Source organism: Podarcis tiliguerta, assembly GCF_965153285.1.
Source record: "Podarcis tiliguerta genome assembly, chromosome: 1".
NCBI lineage: Eukaryota > Metazoa > Chordata > Lepidosauria > Squamata > Lacertidae > Podarcis > Podarcis tiliguerta.
In genome coordinates this window covers 25,814,044-25,840,796 of record NC_139534.1, presented here as the reverse complement: position 1 = coordinate 25,840,796, position 26,753 = coordinate 25,814,044, and the positions used below count along the sequence as shown (strand labels likewise).

The 26,753-nt window shown below is 45.1% G+C and overlaps 1 protein-coding gene across 2 annotated transcripts in view; it reads left to right on the top strand.

Annotated features, from left to right (window-relative positions):
* Positions 1-26,753, top strand: part of FRZB (frizzled related protein) — a 33,176-nt gene that overhangs the window by 1,926 nt on the left and 4,497 nt on the right. The window contains exons 2-5 of one of the 2 annotated variants that reach the window (XM_083413158.1): positions 10,424-10,471; positions 18,214-18,279; positions 20,801-21,005; positions 21,848-21,911. In XM_083413158.1, coding sequence (XP_083269284.1) covers positions 10,424-10,471; positions 18,214-18,279; positions 20,801-21,005; positions 21,848-21,911 — 383 coding nt within the window. The remainder of the gene's footprint in view (positions 1-10,423; positions 10,472-18,213; positions 18,280-20,800; positions 21,006-21,847; positions 21,912-26,753) is intronic. The other variant, XM_083413159.1, reaches the window with a different exon arrangement.

Sequence of the window (26,753 nt, the reverse complement as noted above, 5' to 3'; positions counted from 1 at the left end):
ACAACCCTAGAGTCTGTCAAGACTGGCCCGTACGGGCAGGGGTACCTTTACCTTTACCTTTATACAAATTAAAAGTGATGATGATGATACGCTCAAGTTTTTCTGGGTCCACCAATGCCCCCCACACCTGGGCAGAAGCTTGTCTTACTGCATCCTTCCAGCACCCACTATTTGCATATTTCCCCCTCTCCACTTAGCCATCACTCTCCTTCATTCAAAGTAAGCCGGGCCAATCCTTCCAGTTTCCATGTCCACTTACCCAAAATTTAAACAGCTTGTTGCGCAAAAAATCTCAGTGAGGCCTGCTAACCTTCCCCATTTCAGATTTCTCCCCCCCCTCCAGTAATCCAATTTGATCCCAGAAAACTCAAGCTAAAAGCACTGTGGAATCAGCCATCTTTCCTCACCTGCTCCCCCAGTGCTCTTGATCTTCTTCTGGTCCCCTGGAATGTGTAGCTTCCTGTTCTGAGATGGCTGCATCATAGATGTCCACCTCCTGCTTATAACCATTGCTGCTCACCTTACCTGATTTTGGCAAACCACAGCTCTCAATATTTCTGAAACCCTCCGGCTTTCATCCCCTGAGACAGTCCTTGCTCATACCGTTCCATACTCATTCCCCCTCTGCAGTGGAGGCTGGTTCATCTGTGCTGGTGGGGCACTGCCCCACCAACCTTTCAGCCTGCCTCACCCAGCCTGCACCTTCCTGCTGGTAGGGTAGTGGCCCCGGTTGTCAGATTCCCTTCCTCCTTAATCTCAGTGTTGCCCTTGTAGAACTCAGCAGGGAGGAGGATGGGGACAGTTGACTCTGGCGCCACCTACTGTTAGGTTCCCAGCCTTTGGCCTACCACTCCCAATGGGCACCAGCCAACAACGCAGCCTCTCTGGTTTCAAATGATTAAGAAGTCAGCCAGCCTCCTTTAGTTCCTCACGTTCTCTCCTTCCATCTGTGTTATCACCGAAGGTTGTTATTCAAGGGTGTCACTTATTCATTCCAAAGGTTGAAAGTTTGCTTCTTTAAGCGGTTGATTTGTTCAATTTTGAAAGAGGTGGTTTACAAAAGGTGATTAAAAACAACGCGTCCAGCAAAAGCCGTTTAAAACCCCAGCTGTTGCTTTAAAACAGTATTGCAACCATCACACCAATACAGTTCACCTGTTCCTAAAACCTATCAGCCTCTCCCCAAAGCCTTGAGTGAAAAGAAGTGTCTGAAGATGCTGCCGGAAACTGAGTTAGTGCGGGCAACAACCACGCCTCCGGGGGGGGGGGGGGAAATTCACAGGTAGAAGGAAACGGGGCCATCACAAAGAAGGCCCTGCCCTCGTGTCACCATGCAATGGGCTTCTGCTGTTGGTGGGGCCAGGAGCAGGCCTCCCCAGCGAATCTCAAATCCTGGGCCAGCACGGGCAAATCTTTGCAGGAGTGGGGTTTCCATTATATTCTGTGGAAAGAACTTTTGGGGTTAGATCAAGGGGCCATATAGCACCCATCAATCATGAACTATATCTCTCTTATAAAAGCCCTCCTGCATAGGGAATGTGCTCTAACTAACCCCTTGATCACCCTTTCCCACACATTTTCCAGCTCTAGATGTCCTGTCTAATACTACCAGTATATAGCCAGACAAATCGATGTTCCTCAGAATAAAGAACACCTAGCAATCTTCATCACTTGTAGTCAATGTTCAGTCTCATTCCTTTTGATGCCCATACATTCCTTGCACTTTCTCTCTAGGATCGAGTTGACAGAAATCCCATGGCAAAATTGTTCTTAGACTGACTCACTTCAGACCACATCATGGGGATCATATAACTGAATGCCCTCTTACAGTGAACAGCAAACAATTTCCCTTCGTATAGAATACTAGATGCCAAGGGGAGAAAGTGCTAGACTTTTCATTGTGCAGGTTTTTCTATGTGGGGGTTTGTTCTACGTCAGGTATAGGAAATTGGATCTGGCTGGTGGGCAAGATCCTGACACGTCCCCCCATCTTTGGGCCACTTTTGACATATGGGCTGGGCTGCCCACCTGTCAGTCACCTGGCTTTACCATGGCATTAGATCAGGCATAGGCAAACTCAGCCCTCCAGATGTTTTGAGACTACAATTCCCATCATCCCTGACCATTGGTCCTGTTAGCTAGAGATGATGGGAGTTGTAGTCCCAAAACATCGGGAGGGCTGAGTTTGCCTATGCCTGCATTAGATTAAGACGGAGGGTTTCAACCTTTTTGAGCCCATGGTGGTTTGACCAACTACTTTCTTTCTCTGGCACTCCCATGGGGCTCAGGAGGCCAGTTACATCAGCTCTTGCCTGCAGAACCAGCAGCTCCTCACCCCTCTTTGAACACCCTCCCTTGTGGAGCATTCCCTCAGGCTCCTGTCCTCTCCTTAAGTGTCCTCTGGGCAGCTGCTACCACTGTCCCTGGTCTCTGAGCTGTCGCCTCACCCCAAAGAGAGGTGCCTCCTCATGCCAAGGGGCCTGGGAAGACGATGCCCCCAGCCTTAGTGGCCTGATGGAAAAAGAAGCGTGAGCGGGCATCAGAGGAGGGAGGGAAGGAAAGAAAGAGGGACAGAGGCCAGTGTTGCCCACAGCACCCCTGACCATCATTCAAGGCACCCCAGGGTGCCATGGCACACCGGTTGAAAACCACTGGATTAATGGTTTCTTTTTGCAGCCTACCTTGAATGCAAGACCCACTACAGAGGAAGATCCCTGTAGCTGGACCCAGCAGCTGCTGGTCAGCTGATGGCAACGCCTGCTTTTCACAGCGACTGGTTCCACTTGGGCCAAACCAGTCCCAGTGGGACTTGCATTTAGCACCAAGTTTAAAAGGTGCCAAAGGAAAAGTTTGGAGCACACTCTGAGGCTCCCAGTTGCTTCTTTGCAGCCATTGCCTTTTACTTGCCCCACACCTGACATCACATGTGATTTGGGGGGGGGGGGAAACAGACTCCTGGGCCAAATTAGATGTTCCCTTACCATTGCTTTACATTGTGGGGGATCCTTAACAAATGTGACTCTCTAGCCCTCTTCCGGAGCTTTTATTTCTGATCAGGGAATTCCTCATGTTGTCTTGGTGGGGTGTCTGCTGTCCTCCAGGAGTTTGAGACATGGGAAACCTCCTCTGCTCCTGGAGGTGTTGCAGAAATCAGGGTTTTGCACCATGTGGTGAGTCTACATGGGTAGAAGCAGACTCCTTGCTTCTAATGGTTGACCTTCAACTCACAGTGGGTGGCAGAGTTGGGGGTTTGAGCTGATGGGCTCATTCCTGCTCCATCCGCACCACACATGTCTAAAATTCCCAGATTACAAGAATTCCCAAAGACTGTATCTGTTTGCAGGTTGAAGTGGTTGCACCCAAGGAGTCACAGCACTTCCATATTATGTCACGATCCATTCCCAGCTCGCCCCTTCCTGCTGTTTGCTCTAGCCTCAAATCCTTTCCTAAACTCTGGGGAAGTCAGGAAATCATTGAGGATCTAAGCTCACAGACTGTTAGATAGACTCAAAACAGAATGCCTATGGAATCCAAAGGTGGCTTTTCACAACCAATTATTAACTTACTGCTTAGAGGGCTGAAGCGGATGTTAACAATAAATACATGTAATGCTCCCCAGAAGCCTTTTCGAACCCTGCCAGGGGCAAAACAAACAAACAAAAAACAGTTTGGGGAGGGGTAATTTGAAACAGAAATATGGTGGGGGTGTGCAGGAAAGGGTTAAGTACTCTCCCTCCCCCCTTGTGATTTCTCTGCTTCTCACCACTCCAAGCAGGACTGATTGTAAAGAAAAAGAAAAGGTGGCTGGGGTTGAATTGTGCAAGGTTCATGCAACATTTTGTTTGACCCTTGAGCTAATGGTGGCAAAATCCTGGAATAGTTTATTTTTGTTAGCGTCTCACTGGCATGAAACTCCATCCCCATTTTATACATTGCGGGAAGGAGAGAACTGTAGCCTTACTTCAGGGGAAATTATTATTATTATTATTATTATTATTATTATTATTATTATTAATTTTATTAAATACCAGTGCTGGAAACGGGGAAGTAATTTGCAGAATTAAGCAAAGAAACAAAACAGGGGAAATGGTGTTGTTGTTTTGAAAAGGTCAAGCATTGCTATAGGGGAGAGGAGTAAGTGCTATTTTGTGGAACAAGGAGTTGTGCTGCTTATAAGAAAGTGCGCTATGAGTACTATCAAACAAGTAGGCATCAAATCTATCAAATCTAAATCTATGCAACCTCTTGTGCTGAGAGCCAGTATGGTGAAATAGTTAGAGTGTCGGACTAGGACTGAGGAGACCCAGGTTCAAATCACTATCTGTCAGCTATTTTCTTACAGGATTGTTGTGATTCTAAAAGGGGCACTGCGCTGAGCTCCTTGGAAAAATAGCTTGATAGGAATTCAACAAATAAATAAAGTAAAATCTAGTATTGCCATTGATGTGCTAGCTGAGAGGGAAGTCCTGTTGGATTTCTAGGGGAAATCACGTCAATTCCCTGTAACCGAAGTGCTAAACTCAAGGATGTATCTGCGCAGTTAATTTGGGGAGCAAATCACCTGGGAAGGTTCTAATCTCCATCCTCCCACAACTGCTGTATAAATCGAGATGCCTTTATTTCCCACTAGCACTATGTGGCCCTGTGGGTTGCACTGTGAAGACCCAGAGACAGGATTGTCCCAAAGGAAGGAAACTTCTTCTTCATGCAACCCCAGTCTCACTTTTCTGTATAACTTCCTGCACTTGGCGACTGTGATGCTGATGCCGCAAGAGCAAACATTGACAGGCATGACCGTTGTGTTACTATGGCAGGAACAGTAGCAATGGGATGGGCAAGAATTCTCACTTCCCTCTGATCTCTTGCAGAATTCTCACTTCTCTCACGCAGAATTATTGCTTCCCTCTGATCTCTTGCAGAATTCTCACTTCTCTCACGCAGAATTCTCGCTTCCTTATGATCTCTTGCAGAATGTTCACTTCTCTCATGCAGAATTCTCACTTCCCTCTGATCTCTTGCAGAATTCTCACTTCTCTCACGCAGAATTCTTGATTCCCTCTGATCTCTTGCAGAATGCTCACTTCTCTCACGCAGAATTCTCGCTTCCCTCTGATCTCTTGCAGAATTCTCACTTCTCTCACGCAGAATTCTTGCTTCCCTCTGATCTCTTGCAGAATTCTCACTTCTCTCACACAGAATTCTCACTTCCCTCTGATCTCTTGCAGAATTCTCACTTCTCTCACACAGAATTCTCGCTTCCCTCTGATCTCTCACAGAAGAGCAGTCTCCTAAGATCTTGCCATCAGATGCAATTCAATTGGATTAACCATCTTGATGTCCCTCTCTGTCAAAGAAATGGCATCCTCCCTCTGCTTCCTTGTCTTTTGGTGGCGGCAGCATTGGCATCCTTTGATTTCGCTGGCTCTTCCATTAAACAGGTTCTCTCTAGATGGTGGAAGGATGGCACCGGAAAAGAAAAGAAAGCACTGGGATTAAATTACAAAAGTGGGCAATAAAATTTTATGGGGTTGAAGACATGAAGATTAATTTGACCAAGCTTAGTTGTGGTGGGAAGATTATCAACCTTTTTAATTGTCAAAGCAATAATGAGGTCGTATATTTATGATGGTGATTCTCAGTGTAAGGCTTTGAGAAATGTGTTGAGTTTTGCAGGCTCAGTCCAGTGTATCTGGCCTTTTTCATAGCTAGTAAAGAAGGCTGTTAACTATTTTGGGCCCACCTTCAGATATCCATCTTTTCCATTTTCCAAACCTGTACATGGTGTTTTGTTTTTGTTTTTTCAAACAGGCTTCTTAATTCAACAGGGATGAGGGATCTTCTGAATCAAGGGGGGGGGGGAGGAGCTTCCAGATTGCATGCAGATCTTGCAAATACAGGGCTCTGAAAGGCCCCAGGGACATGTGGAATAGACACATGAAGGTATATGGGATGAGCACATATAATGTGGGCCTTCATATGGTCAGGTGATGAAAAGGAACAGCACAGATGGGAAGGGTCAAAAAAAGCAGAAGTTGTGGATGAGGGTTGTCCTTTTACAGCTGGTCCTTTTACAGCTCATGCCTTCATTATGATAGTTCATTCTCTGCCCTCTAGAAGTGCAAAATGCCTGTTGGCTCCACGCTAGTTTGCTCTTGCATAGCTTATATCAGGGATAACCAGCTAGGTGTTCTCTGGATGTTGTTCGACACCAATTCATAGCTGTCAGCTTTTCCCTTTTCTTGCGAGGAATCCTATTTGGAATAAGGGAATTTCCCTTTAAAAAAGGGAAAAGTTGACAGCTATGCACCAATTTCCCTGAGCCCCAGCCAACCTGGCTATCGGTTAAAGATGATTTTATGTAAAATCATGTATAAACCTCAAAATCACCAAGTAGTGTGCATGAATACAAACATGGAAACAATAGAACAGAGCCATAAAAACAGCAACATTCAGAGGGCCACCGTGTTTGCTACCCCTGATATCCTGCAGTGTTGGATTCAGACCCATTTAAAACATCAGTCATTGCTGATTTGTCAAAACGTCCACCGTTTCTCTGCCTTCGGCTCAGCAGAGCAGCTTTACTTGGTCCCCATCTCCCTCCTCAGTCTAATTCCAACTCCTCCTCCTCTCTTTGCCTTGTACTTTGACATCTGCTCTTCAAGCTCCAGCCATTCTAAACCTGACTCCCTGGGTCTGTCTGTAGACAGAGTGCAGACTGTTGTTGCAGCTGTCTTGGGCTGATACCTGCTGGGAAGGTTTCAGCGCAAGTGGTTTTGAGTGCCCAAGCAAGGAGGGAGCTAGTGAATGTCTCATATTGAGGTTTTTGCAAACATCTTCCTCCCGTCATGTGGAGATGCTTCCCAGCGCTCCTGAAAAACAAGATCTGCACTGAAACCAGCCTTGGCAGAGCCTGCAGCCATTTAAGAGCAGTCGCATTCAAAAGCCGAGAGAAGTCGTTTTCTGTCAAATTGCCCCAAAGTTACCTATTACGAAGGACCCGAAGGAGCACAATAGTTTCATTGAATGATTCCAGCCTGAAATCCATGAAGACTTTCTTTCACTGAATGGGAACATGATGACATTCTAAATTCTGATTAAAAAAATTAAACAAACACGCCAGCCACTATGTAGAAGTCATCTCTCTCTCTCTCTGTCTCCCACTCCACCCACTTTTCCCCAAGGAATATAATTCTGCCTTCTAAAAGTAGAATAAAACATTTCTATTCTAGTTAGTTGCTAATTTGGATTTGGTTTCTGGAGTTGAGAATGTTGTCTGCACAGAGTAACTAGGGGTGTAAAGGTGAAAGGTAAAGGTATAGGACCCCTGGATGGTTAAGTCCAGTCAAAGGCGACTATGGGGTGCAGCGCTCATCTTGCTTTTCAGGCTGAGGGAGCCAGCGTTTGCCCACAGACAGCTTTCTGGGTCATGTGGCTAGGATGACTAAACTGCTTCTGGTGCAACGGGACACCGTGACAGAAACCAGAGTGCACGGAAACGCCGTTTACCTTCCCGCTGCAGCAGTATCTAATTATCTACTTGCACTGGTATGCTTTCGAACTGCTAGGTTGGCAGGAGCTGGGACAAAGCAATGGGAGCTTACTCCATCATGGGGATTCGAACAGCTGACCTTCTGATCAGCAAGCCCAAGAGGCTCAGTGGTTTAGATCACAGTGACACCCGCATTCCACTTGAGATGTAGGCTGAAGTGCCTAGAGGAAGGAGGTCAGTGTACAGTATAGGCATTTTTGGCCACAAATCTTGGTCAGCCTGATGGGCACATCCGATGTATCATTCAGTATAGGCAGAATTTGAGGAAAGAAATGTGTGATGCCAGATGAGGCCGCAGTCCCAGGGACTCATTACGTGAGTCTGGCATTTACCGCTACATTATGAGGTAAAGGACTGGAGGAGGGAAAATAATAACCATATAGCTTACATTGTGTTAGGGGCCACCATATCGTTGGTTCATGAGTTTCCTGAGGAGGGCACAGCTCAGCATCGTGGCACATGTGTTGTGTGCAAAAAGGTCCTTGGTTCAAACCCTGCCAGCCCTAAGTGGAGCTGGACAAGACCTGTAACCCTTGAGCAGGGGCATAGCGTTGGGAGGGCCAGGTGGGCCATAGCCTTGGGTGCTTGATTTTTAGGGGGTGCAAGCCAGGTGCCCCCATGCAGGGATCTCCATTCCACCCTGCCTGTTCCAAGTCTTTGGGCCCCAGAGCCTAGCCTGGCCTCGCCGCCATGTCCCCAGCTCCCTCGCTGAATGACCGCCTATTGATGATGGAGGGATTCACCTGCCAAGAGCAGCATTGGCCAGCTGGACTCCTCCCTGTGTGGGTGGGTCGGCCGGCAGGAAGTGCAGCACAGCCCCACTTGGCTCCAGTGGGTGTGGGCTGGAGCACAGGCTCCCAAAACCCTCAGCGCCCCACATGAGCGCACCCAGCAGTGTTGACGGCAAGGACTGGGCTAGCAGACGCTCGAAAAGGATGCAGTGCCGCTGCCCTTGAGAGCCACTTGAGACTTTTGAATCCGGTGAAGCTGTTGTTCTTCTCTCTAATTTTTCCTTTTCTCATGCTCAGTCTTTACTAATGTAGCAGTTAATGCTCTGGCTGCTGATTCCGAGTTTTAGGCAAAGTGCAATATACATGCATACACATGTTCAAGCAGCCTCGTTGCTTGGGAATTCTACGAAAAATCAGCGCATTTTTGAAAAGTCAGGGGCAGATTTAAGGGAGCATGACCTGTTTGGTCGCGCCGGGTGCAGAGCTTTCGGGGCACCACAACTATGATGTGGAATGGAAGGCGGGAGGCAAGGGGGCGCCACTTAAATTTGAGACCCCAAGGTCCACCACTGGAAAAGTTCAGTCAATTCTTTTCTTCCAATTGTATCCAATTGTATCCAAACTTAGATGGAAACTTGCTCCTTGATCTCAGGAACCAGTGTACACATTTGGGGCTCTTTAGGTGTCCAAATGCATAGTGAACAAACAACATTCCAAAACACCTAGGGCAAAATTCAACTAACAAGTCCGTCAGCCGAAGTCCCTGTGCAAGGACCTCTGCTTGCGCAATTGGGTTTCCCCCTCTCAACCCTTTGTGCCCCCACAAATGGCTTGGGGGAATTCAGGAGAACCCCTGGAATAGTGCATGGGGAGAGTAGAGGAGGGATTGTTCTTGCTGGCAATTTGAAATTCTTGTCCTGATAGAATGATCGCCATTGCACAATACTGAATTCCTCCCTTAGTAGATATAATAGTAAAAATATATATCTGTATCTCACATGCTGAAACACTGTAAACAGTGGCTGCATTGTAAATGTGGAATACATTAAGTAGTATACTTCTTCCTAAGCAGAATACTTCCTGAAATACTTTAGGGAAAAAATTGAAATGTGGCATTGTGTCTTCTACCCATTTATATCAGATAATCTCCAACAAGTTAACGATTTTGTTATGTGCAGCTGCAACATTTAATTCACTGACCAACAGACAGTGCAACAAAAGCTTTATTTGATTAACTGGTGTGCAATTTTAATCATAAATGAACATTTCAACTAATAGGGTAGCAAAGTTTGTTTTTTAGTCTATTTTGGTTCTGATGTACTGTTGTCATAGGGAAGGAAACTGAAAATATCAAGAATGGTCCTTTCTTCTAGCAATGAGAGGAAACCTTTGACTAACTGAGCTGCACACGACATCTTAGACTTCAGGATCTCAAAAAAAGACGCTTAAGTATTTTTGTGATATGCAGATGTATTTAAACTTACTTGATGGGGGTGATTTACCATTTAAATGAAAGTTGATTAATGAACATATTTTAGCTGGTTGATAGCCCTAGGCTGGTTGGTTTTGAATACTGTTTTGTGAATTTTTGTCGCTGATGTTGAGAGCCAAAGCTCACCTGTGTAAATTCCTAAATAAACAGGCCCTGGTCACCTGCTTCCAAAAAGGAGTAGACAGACTGCTGGAACTGACCTTACCTACCGTACATAAGCATTTCTCCATGTGAGTGGTGGGCATGCTCACCACTGCCATAAGTCACGGATATGTGTTTAAAAACAAATAGGTTTGCTTCAGCTTTTTAACACCTCATCTTTTTCTTGCTTCTGTTAAAAAGAATGGCTCTGATCCAGCTCTGCACACAAGCTAGGCTGCCCAGTTGTCAATAGCAGCACCCAAAAGTGCTCTGAGTGTGCAGCCAACTCCATTTGCCACCAGGAGACCTGGGATCATATGCGTGGTCCCTAATTTTAAGCCATTGTCTACATATAGGGAGCCCCCTTCATCCCCCCCCCACATTAATATAGTCTTCGTTATTTTCTAATATTTAGTGTATTAAAATTGGAGCGTTTTGATGTGGCTGTGTTGACATAATCCAATATTAAAAATACTAACATTTCTTTACATATTTAACAATTCATGCCAGATTTCCCTATGGAGTCTAATAATGGCAACTGTAGAGGCGCCGGCAATGGTGAGTACATTTTATCTAATCATTTCTTCTTTTTCTTATAGAATCATAGAATGGTAGAGTTGGGAGCCAGTGTGATGTAGTGGTTAAGAGCGGTAGACTCGTAATCTGGTGAACCGGGTTCGCTTCCCTGCTCCTCCACATGCAGCTGCTGGGTGACCTTGGGCTAGTCACACTTCCTTGAAGTCTCTCAGCCTCACTCACCTCACAGAGTGTTTGTTGTGGGGGAGGAGGGAAAAGAGATTGTTAGCCGCTTTGAGACTCCTTAAAGGGAGTGAAAGGTGGGATGTCAAGTACAAACTCCTCCTCCTCCTCCTCCTCCTTGGAAGGGGTCGCAAGGGTCCAACCCCCTGCAATGCAGGAATCTTTCGCCCAATGTGGCCCTTGAACCCACAACCCTGAGATTAAGGGGTCTCATGCTCGACCAATTGAGCTATCTGTCTTGAGAGCAGATCTTAACAATGCAGTGACGCAATAGCGTCTTGATGTGTCACGACAGTGGGGTGTTAATGCCATGATGTGTCGTGATCATGTCCTGACAGCAACATGATGGCTGGAGGGGTGGGGAAGGTCCTTTGATTGTTTCTGCCCACAGAGCCAGACAGGCAACAAGAAAGAAATCTGGAGATTTAAGAAAACAGCAAAACTTTAGAGGCGCTGAATGCAAGTGAACTCTATCCTTCATGTGTCAAAGAGCCAGGGCATTAACGAAATGCAGCTGCTGAATGGAGGTTTATGGGTAGTTCTTGCTTTATCAGGGTCCTGCAAATCTACTGTCCACACGGCTAATCTCCATGTCTCTCCCGACACAAAATCCCTTTCCCCAACAACTTGAGAACACTCTTGGGGAGTGAAGGTTACCTGTACAGATGTGCAGAAGGACAGCTTCCACTTCTGTTTGGTGTAATGTTTGAAAAAGGCTCAATGTGCCGTTGAAATGTGGGAGGGAATACATGGGTGGTGTCCACAAATCATGGCTCTCTGTTCAGTTGAGCCTACATGTGTGCCATAATACTGTCCCTGGGCATAAGAGGAAGCGCTTGATACAGAGTCCATCTTGATCAGTATCTTCTACACCTCTGGAGGCTTGGAGGGCAATAGTTGGCAGAGGACTTGCATGGATACAGACAGGCCCCATGGCAATTGATGCACAGATACGCCATCCTTTACTGAAATGGCATCAGGACTCCCTTGAAAGTTGTATTTTATAAAAGCTGACTCTTGCATTGCTATGTGCCTTGCCCCATCTAAGAGTAAAATTATATAAATTGCTTTCTGTGATGGAAGTGATGTGAATAAGCTTTTAAAACCTTGTAGTTGACGTGTTTTTCCTGAGGTTCATTTTTTAGAAATTTGGTTCTTTCTTCGACAAAGCTGGCCTGTCTGTGGATCTATTGTAAAGGAGAGTAGTGATAGCATCCAGTATGGGATTCCCTAAAGCTCATCTCCATCGGGCTTCACAGCAAGTGCATCTTGAAATATCAGTGTGTCAAGTTTTCAAAGCCATTCCCTCTCCAGCATCTACCAGAGCTCACCCTCAATTTCCCAGCCAGCAAATCCTCCTCTTATCTTCCTTGTTCCATCATGCCTGAGTGGCTGTGGGCCAAAGTCCAGTGCCCCTTCCCGAAACCAGGATATATTCTACTGTCCTGATTGTATAAAAAACACACCACATTGGAAAATATGGAAACAACGAGGAGAAGCAGGACTGAGATGTGCAGATATGCTTCAAAGATCCAGACCGTGGGGAGCACCAAAAAATCAATAATTATAATTTGGAATATAATTTGGTCTTTTTTATTTTAGTTTTTTAATTTAAATTGGAGTATTATGGTTGGATATATTAATTGGATGTTTTTTATTGGAAAAATCAATAAAAATGATTAAAAAAAAAGGAACCACCATGTTTTTTAAAGGTTTTATAAAGTTGGTAGTCCTGTGGCCCTTTGGGGCTGCAACTCAAGCGCTGTGTTTATTCAGTAGTGTGTGACGGAATGCCCCTCTGCAAAGTGGACGGCCACCTTCCTTTTTGCACCCGCTATTTAATTGCTTCTTTTTTTGCCTAGCTTACTTTTCTGGCAGCCTGCCCCTTTTTGCAGTGATTTTGGACACGGTATCCCCCCACATCAAGAGCACCGCAGGGAGAAATGTATTAATTTGCCTTTTACTTAGTTTAGTGGCAGCGCAGGTGCTTGGTGTGCAAAATGTTCCCGGTTCAATCCCTGGCACCTCCAGGTAAATGAATCACAGAATCACAGAATTGTAGAGTTGGAAGGGACCCCAAGGGCCATCTAGTCCAACCCCCTGCAATTCAGGAATCACTGGCCTGGATTCAGCGTTGTCTTATCACCAGCGTAAGGACTACTGTGCTAGCGTAAGGCTAAGAATGAGACACGGGTGGCGCTGTGGGTTAAACCACTGACTCTAGGACTTGCCGATCAGAAGGTTGGCGGCTCGAATCCCCACGACGGGGTGAGCTCCGGTTGCTCGGTCCCTGCTCCTGCCAACCTAGCAGTTTGAAAGCATGTCAGTGCAAATAGATAAATAGGTACCACTCAGGCGAGATGGTAAACGGTGTTTCTGTGCGCTGCTCTGGTTATCCACAAGCAGCTTAGTTATGCTGGCCACATGACCCGGAAGCTGTACGCCGGCTCCCTCGGCCAATAAAGTGAGATGAGCGCTGCAACCCCAGAGTAGGCCACAACTGGACCTAATGGTCAGGGGTCCCTTTACCTAAGGGTAAGAATAATGGTTGTGCAGTGTGAAATCTGATGCAACCATTGCACTAGCAGAAGCTTGTTGTGCAACAGGAAGTACTAGGATTACAGTAATCTGTTGCACACTGGCCATGAGTGCCATGCTAGTTTCCTGCCCTTCTTTTGCACAATAGAACACAATTAGAAAACTGCATTTAAAAAAGCACACGGTAAAGTCTTGGTTTATTTAATTCCTTGTTTATTTGCAGTTGTGGGGCGCGTTCCTTCACGACTTCGCCTCGTCGTGAAGTTGTGAAGTAACACATCCCGCACCTGCAAATAAACAAGGAATCAAACAAGCCAAGACTTTACCGTGTGTGTGTGTTTTTAATGCAGTTTTGAATTGTGTTCTATAGTGAATACTGCATTTAACTTCTTCCACACAAGCTCAGCTAGTGCCCTGCTCATGTACTTTTACTTAGCGTGACACTGAATGCCTTGGCAGGGCTGGGAAGGGTCTCTGCCGGAGTCATATAACTGTTAATAGTATACAGTAGTGGACCGTCAGGATGGGGGAAGCAGTTCATTTCTTGTTTGTGTTACTTTCTTATATGTTCACCCACAAATCAGTACAGTCAGTACATACAGTACATACGCTTCAGGTTATAGACTCCGCTAACCCAGAAATAGTGCTTCAGGTTCAGAACTTTGCTTCAGGATGAGAACAGAAATCGTGCTCCGGCAGCGCGGCAGCAACGGGAGGCCTCATTAGCTAAAGTGGTGCTTCAGGTTAAGAACAGTTTCAGGTTAAGAATGGACCTCCGGAACGAATTAAGTACTTAACCCGAGGTACCACTGTACTGTCCTGTTCCTATGTTAATCTGTCAATTAAAAAAAAATCTGCATACAAATTCAAAAACATATTTCTAATGCATCTTCTCTCAAACTGTGAAGTGTATTTCAATGCTTTTTTAAAAAATCTGAGAACTGCATTTAGAACAGTTGGGAAGGGCAAATCCTGGTGGAGAATCAAGTTCTGACCCACACATTAGGATGGGGCCAGTTTGTATAGGAACTAACAGAAGTTGGAATTTCTCAAGCAACCCTCATGTACAGTCGTACCTTGGAAGTCGAAGGGAATCTGTTCTGGAAGTCGGTTCGACTTCCAAAACATTCGAAAACCAAATCACTACTTCTGCAGAAAGCTCCTGAAGCCAATCAGAAGCCGCGGAACCTGTCAGACGTCCGGGTTCCAAAAGGGCATTTGCAAACTGGAAGAATCACTTCTGGGTCTGTGGCATTCGGGAGCCAAAACGTCCGAGTACCAAGGCATTCGGTTTCCAAGGTACGACTCTACTGGGTTAGAGAGACCAACAGCCTGACAGCTTATTTTTATCTGGTTTGGAAGTGAATAAAGATATGCAAGGACACTTGAGGTTAGGGTCAAAGGATGCTGCTGCCTTTTCCTAAATCAGACCACTGGTCCACCCAGCTCATTATCATCTGCACCAGGAACAGGAAACCTGTGGCCCTCAAGTTGTTATTGGATGACAACTCCCATCATCCTTGCCATTGAACCATGCTGGTGGAGGTTCCCCAGAACTGAAATCCGCCCGCCATGCAGGGTTTTCATAAGGCACAGATGGGGTACCTGGTGTCCTCCAGACATTCTTGGGACTCCAGCTCCCATCAGCCCCAGCCAGCATGGCCAGAGGTGAGGAAGGATGGGAGTTGTAGTCCAACTGCATCTTGAAGGCCCCAGATTCCCCATCCTGGGGATATAAGAATTACCAATAAGAAAAATGTATGTGCAGCTCTTTGAGCTATTCTAAGAAGTGCTGTAGGAACACAAGAGTATTATTACTTCTGCGTTTTAAGCACTGCCCTCCAGTGAGGATTAAAGAAAAAAAACCTTGGGCTGAGCATTTCAAAAGAAAGTTGGAGCTTCTCTTTGGTGTGTTATTTTCGCTGGTGAATAATGTCTCTGTGCAAAATCTAATCAAGTCAAGGCTCATCCCTGGCAACGTCAGCTGGCAAAACCTTATGTATAAATATTACCCCTCTTTCTTTGGCTAGGAAATGACATTTTTGTCTGTTTCATAAGCCTTTCTTTTTTTAAAAAAAATGTTGCTTAAAAGATTCTCCAGATTTCTGTTTTTTAAAAATAATATTTTAGATGGGTGTAAATACTTCCATCGCCCGAGTTTTATGCAGCCAAAGAGCCATTATATTCTTGGGAGTATTTATAGTGATCTTTTCCATTCCTGCTCCGCCACCCAGAGGTCCCCTGCTCTCTCACGTGACTCTACCCATCATCCCTTGCTGTACCTTATGCCTAGAGACACACACCCCCCGTTCCAAGCACCCCCATGAGGGGACCTAGCCCCAAACCCATCTTTTCAGTGAAGTTTGGGGTTGACCTTTCAGCTGGTGGTTAAAGGGAAGGGCAGTTGCAAAGGGTGGAATGCAGCTGCCTCCTTGCCTCTTTCGATTTGAGAGACCAATTTCTGAAGATTCATGTGAAAAACACAGTGGGCATTCTTATCCTCTCACTAGTGACAATATTCCCTGATACTCGCTTCCAGTTGGCCATTCTCCCCCCGCCACATTCCTGCAAATGTATGTGTGTTTGCTGTGCTTGCTTTTCACATTTTAAAAACTGCATGTATTTCCCACCTTTTCTGAGGCCCTTTGCTTCCTTTCTTCTTCCTTCCTTTGACCCATTGCCCCCATTTTCTGCCTTAACACATAGCCCAACACCTCCTGCCTCTTGCGGACATCTCCCTCCCTCAGCAATCCTGCTTGCTCCATAGTTTATTCTTTCTTTTCTGCTAGACTTCCTCCTGCCTTCAGCATCCAGCCACTCTCTACTCCCTCAGAGTCCTTCCTCTTCCCTCTCTTCCCATCTATTTTCTGGTATAGACCACCAGTTGGCTGACTGGGGGAGATTTGCCTGCTGGGCAGCCTTACCAGCAACCATTTGATAGTCAAGTGAAAATTTCTAAGCAGCTAGAAGGAGGCTTTTGGTCCGATGGCTGCCTATGGTACAGAGCCAATCAATCCTTGGTTTCACTTTTCTCCACTGTTGGTATTTGGTCGGAGGCAGTGGTGGACTTTGGGCTTTCAGATTTCAGCGGTGCCCTGTGCGATGCCAAAATTTGGTGCCCCCTGCCCCTCGCCTTCCATTCTACACCATTGTTTTGGCACCCCAGCAACGCCCTCTTGGCTCAGCCTCCAATACGGGTGAACTGGTCACACTCTTCTATATCTGCTAAATCAGTTTGGGGGGGGGAGTAGATATTGGGTGATCACCAGTGTAAGTTTCCCCTCTCTGCTTGTTTCCTTCCCCTAAGCTAGGGATTATAGAATTGTAGAGTTACTCCAACTCCCTGAAATGCAGGAATATTTATTTATTTCTTATTTGTTTATTATTAAGTTTCCATACTGCCCTATACTGGTTCACAGGTATAAAATCACAATATAAAAAACACAAAATACACAATCGAAATAAAAACAGGAACAACCCAATAACCTCTTGCAAATAATCAGAGAGGTAAAACAGAATTTAAAACACACACACGCAATATTTGTAATAAAACATATAAAAATAAGCACCCACCAGGTATCGTCAAAGAGTAGATTAAAAGATCAATTTAACTGTCTTTCAAATCAAAACATTTTAGCCATTCCCCCCCCAATTGTAACCATTCATAGAAGCTCTTTGATCCATTATTATGCAGCTGTCCCATAAGGGAATCAAACTTGCAACCTTGGCATCATCAGCACCACACTCTAACCAACTGAGCTATCCAACCCCTTTCTTGTGCCAGTGGTGGGCAGGGCCTGAGTCAAAGGTAGGCCCAGAAACCAATGTGCCCCTTTCCTTTGTAGCAGGCTATGTCTACCCTTCTCGTTCCTCCATCCAGGAAAACAAGAAGCATTATCAGAATTTAAGAACACCCTCTAGCCAGGCAAAAAGCCCCAAAGGATGAGTGTGTTTAGCAGGGGCAGTGAGGAATGTGGCCTGGGGGTTGGGTAGCCCAGAGGGCCAGCTACAAAGAGTCTCCATACCTGTATCCTAACCTGCCAGCTGTTTGATGACACCCCTCTTCCCCTACACTGGTCAAGTGCTCTAGAAATAAAAGGTGGGACAGATACAAGGCACCTGTAGCGTTATGTAGATTGATGCCCGGATTTTTCAACTTTCAAATTCCCAAAGTGAGAGGTGCTAAAAAATTATAGCATGACCTGGGAATTCAAAATATATTTTGGTTAAATTAACATAATTTAGTGAAATGTGTGTAAAATCGAAAAAATGCATAGAAATCATTAAGAACGATTGTCAACCATTTGCAGGTATATTTATATACTCAATATTATGTTTACTATTTATTATGTAGGAAGCGGGAGGAGTTGTCTTGTTGTTTCGGTTTAAATATTTACTTTTGTTTAATCCTGTATTTTATTCTGTGAGATCTTTTGATGAAGGGTGGTATATACATTTAATAAATACATAATAAAATAAATAAACCATTGTTGTTTAGCATTACCTGACATTTCCCGAAGGTAAAATTGAGATTCTGTGGTTATCCAGTTTATGTGCACTTTCATCAAGCATAGACTTACCAAGCTAAATGTTGTCCAGTCACAAAAATAATAGCAGATTCCAGTTCCTCACACCCAAAAACATATTTTTAAGACTCCACAGTGAACAAAATTTTCAAAAATTAAGTTTCACTCCCTAAAATGACATGCCCTAGCCTGACATGGTTTTATTAACTTCAGGCTCAGGAATAAATTGGTTTTTTGTTTGTACTTTTTTTTTGGGGGGGGGGATACTGAACCTTTAATAGTTTTCTCCAAGAGAGAATGTTAGTTGTTGTTGCTGGCACTCACACAATCCAACAGGGCCTGGGCGTCCACTACAAATGACTTGCTACCATTTCAGCATATATGAATAAATTCTGGAAAGATTGAATAGTGCGGCTTACGGCTTTTGAGTGTTTATTTCCTCTGATGCAAGGAATTTCTGTTGTGCTTCTCCCCCAGAGCGCTGCAAATGCAAGCCAATAAAAGCAACCCAGAAGACTTATCTTCGGAACAATTACAACTACGGTAAGCACAGCAGCCTTCAGCTACCTTTGAAGTAGGGCAGAAGGTTCAGTGGAAGCAGGAAACGGTTGATAGAAGCGGTTTCCTTGGCATTTGCCCTTGCCACTCCACACCCTCACGAGGCAAGTGATCTCAGCCAGAGCTGCTGGGGAAAATGAATTAATTCTAAATGCCTGTCAAATGGCTCCTCCTCCCCACACCCTTCCATTTCCATGCAAAGAATAGAACAGGGGTAGGCAAACTAAGGCCCGGGGGCCAGATGTGGCCCAATCACCTTCTCAATCCAGCCCACGGGCGGTGTTTTTACATGAGTAGAATGTGTGCTTTTATTTAAAATGCATCTCTGGGTTATTTGTGAGGCCTGTCTGGTATTTTTACATGAGTAGAATGTGTGCTTTTATTTAAAATGCAGCTCTGGGGTATTTGTGGGGCCTGTCTGGTATTTTTTTACATGAGTAGAATGTGTGCTTTTATTTAAAATGCATCTCTGGATTATTTGTGGGGCATAGGAATTTGTTCACCCCCCCCCCAATATAGTCCGGCCCACCACATGGTCTGAGGGACGGTGCACTGGTCCTCTGCTAAAAAAGTTTGCTGACCCCTGGAATAGAATGTGAAGATTAGATTATTGTTTTAACTAGTAGATTCTTTCTTTCTTTCTTTCTTTCTTTCTTTCTTTCTTTCTTTCTTTCTTTTTCTTTCTTTCTTTCTCTCTCTCTCTCTCTGTCATTATATCATACCTTTCTTCTCCAAACAGCTTAAGGTGGCAAATGTCCAAGCACAAACAACCCTGTGAGGTAGGTTAGGCTGAGAGGCAGTGACTGGCCTGAGGTCACCCAGTGACTGGCTTCATGGCCTAATGGGGTTTTGAGCCCTGTCCTCCTAGGTCCTTGGTGATACTCTAATCTCTACACTACATTGCCTACAGGATTATAAAGATGGTTCTTGAAGGAAATATGGGAGAGATGCATTCCCACCCTCTCCTAGCTGCTGCGTTAGCTCAAGGCATTTCAGAGGCAGCAACAGGGAAGGTTAATGAAGAGCTGACTTTCTTAGCTTCTGCCTCTCCTGTTGGGGCATCATAGCTTTTGTGTAATAGTAGAGGCTGTGATGGAAGGCTGGCGTCTGCACTTTGTCCCAGACTTTGTGCTTTCCTTCAAAGAAAGCCCTTCTGGGAAGAAAGTTAGGAAGCACTCAGAGAGTCCAAACACACATGGACAGTCCCTCTCCCTCACTGAGAGTCACATCCCCACCTGACCATTCAGCTCTCAGTTTCCAGCTTAAACTCCACACTCTCCTGATGGACTCAGCAACTCTCACTGGTTGCTGGCTTGATCTCTGAGTCAGAGGAGGGCAGCTCGATGCCTTAGGCCAGAAACACTACGGGTTTTGCTTGCGAAAATGCTTCCAGTTGATTAGGTGCTTCTGGGCCTGAGCGCTAATCCCTCAGTCCTATTCTAGACCTCTGGCCTCATCCTTTGAAGAAGGGGAGTCTGACCCCAGGCCATGACAGGATTGGGCACAAGTGCATCCATCCAGTGGCGTAGCGTGGGGGGTGCAGGGGGGGCCGGCCGCACCGGGCGCAACATCTGGGGGGGGGGGCGCTGGCACTCGCAGCTCTCTGCCCCTACCTGGCTCACTCACTCTCTCTCACTGCAGTGCTGGCTGTGCGAATCCGATCCGAGCCGCTGGGTCGCCGCCCACTGTGGAGGGGAGGGTGCCAGGCGTGCAGTGCAGAGAGAGAGTGAGGGACTATCTGGGGGAGGGACAGTGCAGTGGGGGGGGGCGCAAATTACTTGCCTTGCCCTGGGTGCTGACAACCCACGCTACGCCACTGCATCCATCCCTCCAAAATGGAGGGCGAAAACCCCCAAAGGACTAACGAGGATGGATTACTAGGCACAGAATGGGGAGAGGAGGAGAGAAACTGGCAAAAGCGAGCGTGGAAGAGAGTGGTTAGAACATTGCCACATGTTCTCGTTGCAACGGGGTGGGGTGGGGGGTTTCCCACAGGTAGCACGTTCTGCTGAAACACGAGAAGCTCCACTTGTATTGCCAATCCACCAGCTTTTGGAGACATTCCCTCGATCTCTCAACCTCTTTTTTAACGGTGTTTTCATTTTAATGAGGCTGATTTATTGTGTGTTTTGATTATGGGTGTTTATCCATTTCAGCGTTTCAATTGGTTTGTTTGATAGTGTAACTACGGATGGTTATATTTTGTTTAGCCGGGGTTTTTTTAGACTTCATAAAAGTATACAAAGTAGATTTGGACATGAAGAAGTATATGGACAAACAAACAAGCCGCTGTGTTGCAGGGCCCCTGCGTGAAATAATAATTAGCACCTTAACAAAATAAATAGCACCATAACATGACGATAAGACTTCCATTTAAAACAAACAAGCAGACACGACATTGGACTCAGGAGGAGAAGCATATAAATATTCAAAGGAGTAAAAGCTTTAGGCTGATGCAGCTCTGGCTGCCGTAACCTTAACCCCTCTTTCTGTTATTTTTCTCCAGTCATTCGAGCTAAAGTGAAGGAGGTGAAGACCAAATGTCACGATGTCACAGCAGTAGTGGAAGTGAAGGAGATACTAAAATCTTCCTTGGTGAACATTCCTAGGGACATTGTAAACCTGTACACAAACTCTGGCTGCCTCTGCCCACCTCTCAGTGCTAATGAAGAATACATCATTATGGGTTACGAAGACGAAGAGCGCTCGAGGTAACTCTTCATTCTCCCCCGCTCCCTATGGTGGGTCTTCCTGAAGAGGGATGCTACATCGGTTTGTACCACTACATAAAAGCTCCCATTGCACATTGGAAACTAGCCTTCCAAAGGTCTTTTAAGTATGCTGAACAAGGCCTCATCTGAAGATGTATCAGTAACCAGGCTGATGCATATGGAAGAAGATGCTCCCTGACACATTGGTCCGGACTGTGCAAGGCTTTAAAGTGTGGAAATGAAAGTAACATAAGTATCTTCCCCTCAGCGAGTAATGTAGCTGCCAGAAAACACTTCTAGGGATGTAGCGGTATGGGGGTGGGGTGGGGGTGGAAATTACCAGGGAAGAAGAGTTTGAAGAAAAAGAAGAGTTTGGATTTGATATCCCGCTTTATCACTGAATTAAGGAGTTTCAAAGCGGCTAACAATCTCCTTTCCCTTCCTCCCCCACAACAAACACTCTGTGAAGTGAGTGAGGCTGAGAGACTTCAGAGAAGTGTGACTAGCCCAAGGTCACCCAGCAGCTGCATGTGTAGGTGCGGGGAATCGAACCCGGTTCACCAGATTACGAGTCTACCGCTCGTAACCACTACACCAGAACTGCTGTCATTCCTTACCATTGGTCATGCTGGCAGGGATAGATGGGAAGGCATCATATTGGTGACCCCTGTCTTCATAGGTTGCTTTTCCCCCTTCTTGAACATGAAGCATTCCCTTTGTCCCTAAATATATTCATTATGCTTATGTGTGTGTGTGTCACATCACGTCACATCATGTCATCATATCATATCATATCATATATTACGATGCATTGTTGACATTGTTTTCCTGTAAATGTGTAGGTTGTTGTTGGTAGAAGGCTCCATAGCTGAGAAATGGAAGGATCGACTTGGTAAAAAAGTCAAGGTAAGACAAAGTTTCATGACTTGTTTGATCATGTTTCACCTAAGCTTGCAGAGGGATCCAGCCTTTGGCATCACTCATCAGAGCAAATGAAGTTCTCCTTCTCAGTGACCCCAAATCTCATACCATACTCTTCTGAAAAGTATAAATGAACATGTAAACATTCCAAAGATTGCTGTAAAGAGGTTCCACCCCCAAATATATTAATATTTAGTCATGTGCCATAAAACGAAATATGACTTAAGACTAAACTGAGGCCCAAAAACCATGTCAACATTCAAGATAAATGTGAAAATCATCAAATTAGTACCAGTGTTTTGTGATTACACCTGCTATGATGGTGATAAAAAAAATGCACATTACTACTTGTTTATATAATAAAGTAGTTTGAATATAAGCCTGACAATCACCTTTAAACTCTAAATGGCTTAGAAATAGGATGCTTAAAAGACAACACACACCCCTCCTACCCCAAAACTACTCTGCCCATCCCCTGAGGTCAGCCGGAGAAGTCTCTGTTTGCTTGGGAACTAGACAAATAAAAGATTTCACAAGGCAAAAGGATCCTGGAGCAAATATATCCTTTTGCCGGCATCGGAATGCCATCAAGATAACAGACAGGCACTTTTGCAGCCTGGAATCTGCAACAGAAAACATTCTCCTTCCAACAGCACCTTGGAAGGTAGCAGGGTTCACAAATATCTCTCTGATCATAATCCAGCCTTTATTTATTTAAAGCTTTTAAAACTTTTTATACCACCCTTTTATTGCTGGGTGGTTTACAAGATTTAAATATGACACCCCCCAAAAAAACACCACTAATGCATTTTTATATATAAAAAGAGAGAGAGAGAGAAAGAAAGAGAGATATGAGGTCAGCAGATAAAGGTTTAGTCAATGAAACTTAAAAGAATGTGAAAAGCATTTTATAAGCCCAGACACATAAATAGCTGTTTGCCTGGTGCCTAAAAGAAAAACAATATTAGTGTCAGGCAAGGCCCCCTCCCCCGGAAGGGCATACATTCCATAACCAGGGCGTCACAGCTGAAAAAGCCCATGCCTTATGCTTCGCTTTGGACGTGAAGGTGTCCAGGGGGAGGGCATCTGCAGATGATGTTAGAATATGGTTAAGTTGATATTGAAGTATCAGCTTGGCACCTAAGGCACTTGGACTCCGAGTCATTCAGGGCTTTAGAAGTAAAGCACCAGCACTGAGAACTGGGCCAGGAAGCAGCCAGGTGACCAGAGAAGCTCTTTTAAAAGTAGAGAAATTATGCCCGTGATGCTGTATCCAGTGATGCAGCAGAAGCAAGTTCCGTGCACACAATATTGGAACTTCCTCTCTCCCTCTCCTGTCCCCTCCAGTCCGCTCCATGTTCTCAGCTCTGCGGGAGACTTTGTATGCTTCTTTGCATGCAAGGAAGCCCCTGGACCTTTCAAATACAGTGGTACCTAAGGTTACATACGCTTCAGGTTACAGACTCCGCTAACCCAGAAATAGTGCTTCAGGTTAAGAACTTTGCTTCAGGATGAGAACAGAAATCGTGCTCCGGCGGCGCGGCGGCAGCAGGAGGCCCCATTAGCTAAAGTGGTGCTTCAGGTTAAGAACAGTTTCAGGTTAAGTACAGATCTCCAGACGAATTAAGTACTTAATCTGAGGTATCACTGTACCCAATTGGGTCTAATATCCAATGCAGCAGCTTGACTGGTGATTGGGAGTGGCCATTGAGACCATATAACACCGGTCCTGAAAGACCAACATCGGCTTCCAGTACATTTCCAAGCAGAATTCAAAGTGTTGGTGCTGACCTTTAAAGCCCTAAACGGCCTCGGCCCAGTATACCTGAAGGAGCGTCTCCATCCCCATCGTTCAGCCTGAGGTCCAGCTCCGAGGACCTTCTGGTGGTTCCCTCATTGCGAGAAGCCAAGTTACAGGGAACCAGGCAGAGGGCCTTCTCAGTGGTGGCACCCGCCCTGTGGAATGCCCTCCCATCAGATGTCAAGGAAATAAACAACTATCTGACTTTTAGAAGACTTCTGAAGGCAGCCCTGTTTAGGGAAGTTTCAATGTTTGACGTTTTATCATGTTTTTAATATTCTGTTAGGAGCCACCCAGAGTGGCTGGGGAGATTTGGTCAGATGGGCGGGGTATAAGTAATAAATTGTTATTATTATTACAAATTTCTTTAAAGAGAACGAGTCTCTGGTTTCTGTCAGCGGTAAACCCACTGCTGCTTTTGACCAGGTGGATTAATAATCAATATCACCCCAGTTAACTCCATTTGAAAGTGGATACAACACCAGTGAACAGGTTACCAGTGGTTTCTATCCATTGCTGCTAGTTATATCTGACCATGTAGAGATCCTTTCGCTGCCTCCGTTCAAGTTGTCACTGTTCTTTAAGCCCAATATCGGTTTCTCTCAATTGTGTTTGCTCTTCTGTTTCTTTTGCCGCTGCCAAGAATATGAAACAATAGTTCATTGAGTTTACTCAGTTTGTCCCTTCAGTGGTTTGGAGAGCATTAAGTTGGGAACTTCAAGTCCCCGTTTTTTGAATGACTTGGCAACATGAATAAAATGATATGAGCTCTGTAGCTCAAACTTTGTGTGTTAAAGCACATCCAAAGTACCTCAAGGTTCATTCACCACAAACAGAATATATACATTGTACAACTCTGCTTTGACACCTTAGTGTCTGCACCCATGGCGTCTCTAAAGCCAAACTGATCTGGAACCTTGAAAATATTATTCAAACTTACTGGCTTTTCATACGCATTTTGTATTTAATGTCATATTCTCCAAATCCTCACTCTGAAGCCAACTGTTCAGCATCCTGACCCCAGCATGTGGGATTAGCAAATTCTTAAAACAAACCATCTCAGCTATGAATCTGTTGTGTTGCATTTGCCTTTTAGCGAGGGCCAACAGATTAAAAAAAAAAGATTTGTGGAATGATGAGCTTACAGGGTAGGCTGCCCTTTGGATTGCTTTTTAAGACAACCAGCATTGGGTGAAAAACAATGAGTCTCGACTGCCCTCCTGACAACTAGCAAATGTATAGATTAGAAGATATGGGTCCAAAGAGGAGAGGAAAATGTTGTTGTTTGTTGTTGTCCCCACCCTCCCCAAATGAGGCCCAAAGGTCAAGGAGTGTAAAAGGCTACTGTCTGTGTGTCACAGAGCTGCGTGGACCACAAGGGAATACAGAGTCCAGTCGAATAAAATAAGATTCATGTCAGCCTGGGTGTGGCCTTCTCCTGACTAGCAGCTGGAGATGGAGTGCAAATAAACTCCCAAGGAGAGATGATGTTTTAATGACAGTCCTGTCATTTTCATCAGGTAGATTCTCAGGAGGTGGAGGAACTGGAATTTGCAAGAAAATATACTTTACAGTTTGCTCAGCAGCAGAGACTGATAGCACCCTCCATTTTGGCTGACAGGATTACACCGTCATCACTTAGTTCCTTCATCCATTGTTGACCACTCTGCCTGACAGTTATAGCTGGAATCTCCCCCCGCCCCTTTTTTGACACCTGTGCTGTCACCTGTGCTGATAAATATATAAATAAAGGACCTACCCACATGACTCTGACACAAAAACCCTGAGCAAACACTAAATCATCCCTGACAGATGGCCATCCAGCCTCTGCTTATAAACCTCTTAGGAAGGAGAGTCCACACCTCCCCAGGGAGACCATTCCACTGTCAATTAATAATAATAATAATAATAATAATAATAATAATAATAATAATAATGTTTTATTGTTTATACCCCGCCCATCTGGTGGCTCCCAACAGAATATTAAAAACATGATAAAACATCAAACATGAAATTAAACTTCCCTAAACAGGGCTGCCTTCAGATGTCTTCTAAAAGTCAGATAGTTGTTTATTTCCTTGACATCTGATGGGACAGCGTTCCACAGGGCGGGTGCCACTACTGAGAAGGCACTCTGCCTGGTTCCCTGTAACTTGGCTGATCGCAGTGAGGGAATTGCCAGAAGGCCCTCGGAATTGGAGCTCAGTATCTGGGCTGAACGATGGGGGTGGAGATGCTCCTTCAGGTATACTGGGCAGAAAGTTCTTCCTAATGTTTAGTCTGAATCTCCTTTCTTGTAACTTGAATCCATTGGTTCGGTTCCCGCCTTCCAGAGCAGGAGAAAACAAGCTCATGGTGAAGGATAGAATATATATATATATATATGGAGAGATTAAAATTTGAAGCCTTGAAAATCCGGGAAGACAGAAAATGCATGAAGAGAAACCCACAGTGACAGTTCCTGGAAGGGCAAGTGTGAACATGAGATGGGTCAAAACATATAGTCTTGGCCCCCAGCCCTAGAAGCCACAAGTTGTGGTTTGTCCCTCATACTATGGTCGCTGTCTTGCCCGGCTGTTGCACTCACATCACTTGACGGCTTTCTCTGCTCTGTTTTCTCAAATGGTTCCACAGGTGGCTTCACTTAGGCTTTATTTTTTAAAAAAATAAATAAAACTAAAGGCCCTTTTCTGGCTGAGTCATCACGTTGGTGTTGGCCAGTTCATTTGCACAGTTAATACGATCGCTAAGGTGGCCTGGGATTGCTTGATTAAAAGCATGCTGGAGGGGGAGAGGGCAATGTTTAAGAATCGTGTGTCTATGCACCGTTCATTCATATAGATGTATCCTATTTCTTGTTTTCTTGTGTTTCTAATAACACCCCTGGGGCTAATCTTACAAACATTCTTGTGTGTACAAATCATGCAACAACCTCAGTCCGAGCTGGACCACTTGCTGTGGTTTAAATAGGCTGGTGCATATAACGAAAACGGAATTGCTACCTCTTCCACCACCCCCTACCCCCG